Consider the following 7,946-nt stretch of genomic DNA (forward strand, 5'->3'; position numbering starts at 1 on the left):
AGATAGATTGTGATTTTATTTCTGCTGGGGTAAACAAATGAAACAAACAAATAAATCGACCAGCCAACCAATAAAACAAAACAATCCAGCAAACAAAACCTCTCATATTCCAATCAGAATGTTTACTCCTGAAAAGAAGAGTCACAGCCTCCATGAAGTCCATCGGGGGCTTAGCTATGGCTTCATATTTTATATGCAAAATGCTTGGATAGTGTGGAGACTGTGGCAATCCCTAAGATAGATAGATTCTAATATTTTTTCATTCTTGTGTAATTCAACTGACTTCAGTGGAGTAAGTGTAGATTTTTACTACTGCATAAACAGACTGCATGCTATGGCAGCAGTGTTGTCATCAGTTGATTATATGTATAAAAACACAGAATAAAACCACAGTCAAGGGAGACAGATAGTACTTTTATTCTTGGTGAATAACCTCCACCCAGTCAGCTTCCTCATTGCATCTTTGATCTCCTTATTCCTCATGCTGTAGATAATCGGATTCATCACTGGAGGCACCACAGAATAGAGAACTGCCATCAAGAGATCCAGCCCTGTTGTTGAGCTGGAGGTGGGCTTCAGGTAGGCAAAGGAGGAAACGGAAAGAAACATGGAAATGACAATGAGGTGAGGAAGGCAGGTGGAGAAGGCTTTATGCCGGCCCTGCTCAGAGGGGATTCTCAGCACTGTTTTGAAGATCTGAACATATGACACAATTATGAAAACAAAGCAACCTAGGGCTACACATGCACCAAATGCAATAACCCCAACTTCATTGAGGTATGAGTCAGAGCAGATGAGCTTGAGTAGCTGAGGGATTTCACAAAAGAACTGGTCCACCACATTGTCTCCACAAAAGTTTAACGCGAATGTGTTCCCGGTGTGTAGTGCAGAGTAGAGAAGACCACTCATCCAGGCACTGGCTGCCATTTGGACACAAGCTCTCCTGTTCATCACTCTCTCGTAGTGCAGAGGTTGGCAGATGGCGACGTATCGGTCGTACGCCATGACGGTCAGTAAGGCAAGATCTGCTGGAAGAAGGAACATGAAGAGAAAGACTTGGACAATGCAGCCAGAATAGGAAATCGACCTGGTGTTGCTTAGGGAATTAGCCATGGATTTGGGGACAGTGACAGAGATGGAGCCAAGGTCTAGGATGGACAAATTCATCAAGAAGAAGTACATGGGGGTATTAAGGTGGTGGTCAAGGGCTACAACCATGATGATGAGAAGATTCCCCAGCAGGGCTGCCAGGTAAACCATTAGAAATAGAACAAAGTGCAAAATCTGCATTTCCCGGATGTCAGAGAATTCCAGAAGAAGGAAGTCAGTTACAGTGGTTCGATTGGACATTTTCTTTCTCAGTACACGGGGGGATGGCTGTGGAGGGAAGAAGAAGGGCATTAGGGCAGGATTAGCATGTCAGAGGATTGACCTTGACTTCCCTCTTCATAATATCTCATGATGTGAACATCAAAGGAGCACAAAATTTGTCACTTCCATTCCCTGCGGCTGGTGAGTGTTCCTCACCACGGACATTCAGAGCACTAATCAGGGGGTTCTCACATGAGTGGCATTGCTCCTTAAAGTCAATGGGGCTGCATCAGTTTACACCATTAGAGGATCTGGCCCAAGATATCACGTGATCAAATGCCTTAAAGAATGGAACAACTTACAACCCATGCACAACAGACCTAGTGAAGATGGTCCCTTGGTTCTGTCAAACAGACTAAAAATTTCAGTGTGACATTAAAATACTGAAACCTCAACACAGCCTGATTACCACTTCCCAGAAAATACAAAATTGACTCACACAGCATCTTAAGTGCCAGCTTGTCTGTAATGACTCCTCCCCGAGCTCTGTGTATAGATGACCTGCTACCTGGTTACATAATAATTTATGGCACCAATTCCGAATGCACCCCCATCTCTATGTACTGATGGGCTAGTAGCGTTGCTCCATTACTGCTGTGTTGTATCATTTACCTCTGTTACTTTATGTCTGTGCTGTGTGGGTCAGTGACAATCAGGTGACTTGGTCAGCCACTGACCATCTGTGACCTTGGGTCAGTCACTTCCCCTGTCTCCCCTTCTCTGCCTTGTCCATTTGGACTATGATCTCTTAGGGGATGGATAGTCTGTGTTTGATTACTTGCATGTTCTGTGCATTCCTTTACTACATTTGTGCTTAGCTGGCAGCACGGTAGTACAATCAATACAGTGCTAGACCAGGAGGTGGTCTGGTGCCACTGAGTATGTACCTTCAGACCCTACAGTGGGTTTGTGCTCCGGTGGCTAACCCAAGCCCCTACCATTTCTACCCCTGATTACTCTATTTGTAGCATCCTAGCCTGAGCACAGCTAGTGCGCATCTGTCTACCTAAACTGGGAAGAGTGCTCGCAGTTGCAGTATAGATGTACCCTTAATGTCCTTTGACAGATAGATAGGCTGTGACTGTGAGGTTCAACTCTCACTCTGAATTACAAGTGCTAGTCTGTGTAAAACCTATTCTGTAAGCTGTCAGCTTTACTGTTTCCTCAATTTTGACATCCTGCACCTATCCCTTTGAAACTGAAATAAAATGGATACAAAAGAATGAATGGGTTTGCAATTATTGTTGGACAATACCAGTGTTCCCCACTCTTGCTGGGAGATACATTTCCAATTTGCAGGGGTCAGAACTGTTCTGCTTAAATTGTTTCCAAAGGGAAATTGAGTTGTAATTAAACAGATTTTCATTGAAAGTCTCAGCTATCATCATCATCATATATGTAGGAAAACTGAGAACCCGTTTCTGGGGAAGAGATTCAGGCTGAAAATTTTCAGTTTTCAGCAATTTTTACTTTAAAATGTTTCTTTCTCAGCAGCCAAAACACAAAAATTTGGGATTTGTGGGACTTCTATTAAAAGTCTGTATTTTTTTGTGATAAAAAAATTCTGACAGGCTCTAGATATTTGACTGAATTGATAGTAAAAGTCTTAAAGAGTTCCAAACATAATTCATATGTATCTACTTAAATTTGAGCTGTCTATTAATATCCTAACACATTTAATTGAAAGAGCAAACTTACTGTGTTGATCTCTGTGGAATTTTTCCCAGGTTGCGATGTATTTGATTCTCCAGCGCTAGCAACCAAAGCCATTATCTATTCATCTGTCATGCCCCCATCACTGCATTATCCACCAGCTGTTTCCCTGTCCCTTCCCTGTATTTCCTGAGTTGCTGGGTCTCTCTGCAGTCCCTAGCAGACAGGGATCCACTCCACAGATAGGTGCTCCCTGCTCCCCTCCTCAGGCAGGCTTGGCTGAGAGGTGAAGGACTAAATGGGATCAGGGATTGACACCCTTTCAAACCCTAGAGCTGATCCTGGCTTGTGCAGGCTTCCGACAGTGTCACAGCCCAGGATGTCCCTGCTGCGGGGCTATATAACAAAATCTGCTCTCCAGGGCTGTGAGCCCAGCTCTGATCTCACCTCAGGAGCAAACCCACTTGTCACTCTGCCCTATCTGATCATATCCCCACAGAGGGGAACAGCACCTGCCGTGGATCTCACACAATGGCAGCATCCTTGCAAGGACCCTTGGCTAAAAAGAAGGCAGGGCAGACACACACAGGGTTTCCCAAGGCGTTTGAAGAATAAAATATATATTTAAAGCACAGACATGTGACCTACAATAGCTCAGAGCCCAGTGGCACCAGAGTCCCAGCTGGCCTGGAATAGCCTGTTCCTTCATTAATGCCACATCATTACCTCTGAGGGAGCAGGGAAGTGTTTCTCCTGCATTGTATCAGCAGATCTTGGGATGCAGCCACCAGAGGAACCCACAGCTCAGGCTGCCCTGGCTATTTGAATTTGGTCACTAAGAAGCAGCCAGAGACAAACACTTAAAACTGAGGGCCCAAGTCCTGAACTGATGTAAATTGCTCCATTGACTGTCAGGGTAGGTAGGCTTTTTTATGCCAACTGGGCAGCTGGGTCTTTGATTTCAAAGAGGTTACAGCTGATTTACACAAGCCTGGGGTCTGAACCTTTGATTTAAATGGAGTTACCTTGATTTACACCAGCTGGGGATCAGATCACATCGACTTTAATGGAACTATAACAATTCACAAAACTGGGGAGCTGGCCCATTGACTTCCATGGAGCTATGATCAATTTACACCAGCTGTGTGAACTTTTAAAGCACTGTAATAGTCTTTACCAATGAGTCACATACGGTCCCCTTGGGCGTTCCAGTTTATCTTGCCACCCAGGCCAATGGACTATGTGATCGAAGGTCACTTTACACCAAAAATCGCAACAATATTCAGGTTACTCCCAATCCTAAAGGGCCAGTCACTTGCCCCATGTCAGTTGTACTCAGATCTCAAACCAAAGACAGTGCCTGTACCCAATCCTGTACAATTTATTAACTAAGAAAAGAAATGAGTTATTTACAGGGTTAAAACAAGAAACATACACACACAAAAATAAGTTACAGTTTTAGTTTTAAAAATGTCATATACGCTTCTATAATAAACAGCTCTATATGTCCTTTAGGGCTGACCTGTGCCAAGCACTATGGGGATCTCTTGCTAATGTTTAGGAATCTTTTCTGCTCAGAGTCCACCTAGCATAAAGATCTCAGTTTCTTCTTGTTAGGGATTTTTATCCCTTTCACTCCAGAATCCAGGCTGAAGGTATGAGTTCATGAACAGGCCTCTCCTTCCTGGAGAGAGAGAGGAATGTAACCAACAAGGTCTCTGTCCTTTGATGCTGCACAATGCCTCATTTGCCTTTACTGGGCCATCTTGTGTGCAGGATGAGCACTTTACCTTAACTAATTTTTTTTTTCCTGTTTGGTTTGTTACACAATTACAGAGGTTTATAATGCAATCACTTTATACCATGGGATACAGGATTAATACATACAGCATCCTACCAGCATTCTGTAAAGTTTAAACACTAAATACATTCCTATAACAATAATCTCTCTTTTGACTACACTAACCCACAGGCGAGCCAGATTGGTTTCCAGCTCTGGATTTGTCAGCCTTCAGTGAGGCCCTGGGACTGTGGCATGAGCTGGCACCTGATCTTTCAATGTCACAGTAGCATTACAACAAACAGAGGTAGAGCTGACGTGCTTTTCATTCCTCTCTTGAGTTAGGCATGGGGGCGATGTGGAGCAGTTTGTTTATGTACATAGCAATGTCCTTTGTATCCTCCTGAGAAATCTTAATGAAACTTTTATGGAGATACTCGGCAATCCTCTCCTGAAGATTTTTTGGGACAGGATTTATTTCTTTCCCTGTGGTAGGACTCTTTCTTATGCAACTCCACAATGAATTCAGTTGGTACCATTGTAGTAAACAGGCTAGTAGCATACAGGCCTAGGTGGCTTTGGATCATTAGCAGCAGCTGTGTTCTCTCTGCCTTCATAACCATCAGGTATGGGATATCAGCTAAAATCACCACCCATGGTGGAAAATAGTGCCAGTGCTCTGTGCCATCGCCCTGTGCTTATACCCATGGAAATAGGAGCTGGAATTGTTTCATGCAACCAACATTCCTTTCCCCTGCTTCACCCCCAGTGGGCCATACTCACCAGGACTGGGGATGGAGAGTGGTGCTATGCAGAAGTGCTCCAAAGCTGGCTGGTCAGTAAGCATGTCTTATACAAAGTTTTGATGGGAATAAGGAAAGTGAGTTTTCCCTTTCCACTGTAACTGTAAATCTAGTGGCATATCTGTGTTTTTATCAGAAGTTGCTGCTTTTGCGGCCTTGAGGTGGGCCCCCCTCCATACACACAGAGCATCTGACCCTGAAGAGGAGGAGAAAGAAGAGGACCAAGGGGGACATATTCATCAAGATCCTGCAAACCAGTGCTGCATCAGAGCATGAGCAAAGGGTCTGGAGGGCTGACATGGCAGACATCATGGAGAAGGAAAGAGCGGACAGGAGAAAGGCCAGAACTACTAGCAAGACATGAAGAGGGAGATGCCACAAGACATAAAAGGTCTTCTCAGGCAGAAAACCCAAATTCTACAGACCCTGGTTGACCTAAAGGTCCAAAAACCTAGACTCCCCAGGCTTTGCAGTCCTTGGAGAACTCCAAGGTCGCTGCTCCCTATGTGTCCTCTCCACCCCAACATTCCACACAGCATCATAGGCTGCATCCTCACCCATACCACTCCATACTGGGGGACAGCAAGGAAAACCACAGCTTCACATACACTGACCTATGAGAACCACAACTGATGTATGTGAGCCAATTTGTGCACTGAAATGGCCAGAAATGTTTGCTGCCTGTGATGGGGTGCACTCACCTCTCATGAGTTCCTCCTGTCAGCTGGGTGGGATCCTGCACTTTTCCCTTTCCCTGGTGCCCCCTATAGGTTGTTGACCTCTTCAGTGGCTCAGCCCTCCACCCAGTCACACAGTTAATAGGTGAATGGATGAACCCCTTCTGGGGTGACAAAGGTCCAACAGGGCCTGTTGCTGTGTCCTTGTTGGTGGCTTCAGTTGTCAGCCCCTTCTTGGCTAGCTTTAAGTCCGTCCCTGCCCTGGTATAGAGAACTGCCCCCAGGGATTCCTCCCTGGAGACTCTTTGCCTTTATGGGTTCTTACTGCCCCAGCTGTCCACCCAGGTCACTCTTTAAGTGCAGGGAAGGGAGGTAGGTTAACCAAGAGTTCACCAGATGGTCTATCTGCCCTTATCAGGGTCTTCAGCCTCATCCCTGAGCCCTTTAAATTCCAGCTCTTCACTTGGGCTTCTAAATGAGTTTTACCCCCTTCTCGGGGCTTAGACCACTTCCCCAGTGGCCGGTGGGGGGACCCAGGCCCTCCCACTACTTCAGGTCCCAACCCAGGTACCTTATAAACAGCGCCATAGTCTGCTTCCATTAACATTTGCAGCTGCTGCATTCCTTGGGTTGCTTCTCACTCAGTCCCATCACTTTCACCTGTTACCTTAGGGTTACAGTCCTTGGGTTTTCTTCATCTGTTCCCTACTTGAGCAGGGTCTCTTCCAAGCCACCTTGCTTGGAGATTTCCTCTATCTCATCTCTGCTTGAGCACGGTCTCTACCAGGCCTCCTTGCTAGAGAGTTTCTCCACCTTCCAGGCCTTCATAACCCTTCTGATTGCTTTGATTTGTTACAGGTGCTCAGTACTTCTATCCCTAAGATGCCAGTGTTGTTAACACAAGCATAGAATGCAGCTCACTAATTCAACAGACCTTGATGTTATTCATAAAGAACAACCACCAACGTGGTTTGGTGACAAAGGCACTCAGCCAGGTTTATTGCCCTCAAGAAAAAGTCCTAGCTCCGTTGTTAAAGGTACACTAGCACATGAGTGCCAAGTGGTTCAGCAAGAAGTGGGAATTTCTGCTGTCCCCTCAGCGTGCACAAAGGGTTTATGCAAGGCACCCCAATATTGATAGACTAAGACAAACAACTTACATACCACCTCATGTGTTTCATGACATCTGCTGGTTACCTCCCTTTGTATTATGCTCCAGGTGTCTTGGGCAAAACATCCTCTTATCTGTTGTTAGGTCAGGATGTCTACGCTGGGCTAATCTTTTGGAGTGTGTTCTCATACCTACCCAGCATCTGTTGCTTCTCAAGCATTCCTGTATTTTAACAATGCTAGGAATGCTTTTGCCAAAGTCATCTATTGGACTGTGAACTGGTAAACAAATATCTTAATACATGGCCTAACTTCGGTTCACAGCCTCTGGATCAGGACTTATATATCTTACACTAGGCCCAATGCTTCAGGCTCTCTCTCCTACAGCTGTTTCCCTGAAGCCTTTCTAGGCAGGCCTGGAGGACCCACCTTCATTGCTCCTTTTCTGGTAGAGGAAGTGATACGACCACAAGATCTGCAGCAGGGGGCCTCAAAGGGCCTAGTACACCTCGTCACACTTCATGTTCAATTTTTAAGTTCTGTTCCATTAAT

At 45.3% G+C, this 7,946-nt stretch overlaps 1 protein-coding gene across 1 annotated transcript; it reads right to left on the reverse strand.

Annotated features, from left to right (window-relative positions):
* Nucleotides 1-393: 393 nt before the first annotated feature.
* LOC117885426 (olfactory receptor 14I1-like) lies at nucleotides 394-1,350 on the reverse strand. The gene has a single exon (XM_034786733.1). The coding sequence runs from the start codon at nucleotides 1,348-1,350 to the stop codon at nucleotides 394-396; it is 957 nt and encodes a 318-aa protein (XP_034642624.1).
* Between the last annotated feature and the right edge of the window lie 6,596 nt (nucleotides 1,351-7,946).

The sequence above is a fragment of the Trachemys scripta genome, chromosome 12 (genome assembly GCF_013100865.1).
Source record: "Trachemys scripta elegans isolate TJP31775 chromosome 12, CAS_Tse_1.0, whole genome shotgun sequence".
Classification (NCBI taxonomy): Eukaryota; Metazoa; Chordata; order Testudines; family Emydidae; genus Trachemys; species Trachemys scripta.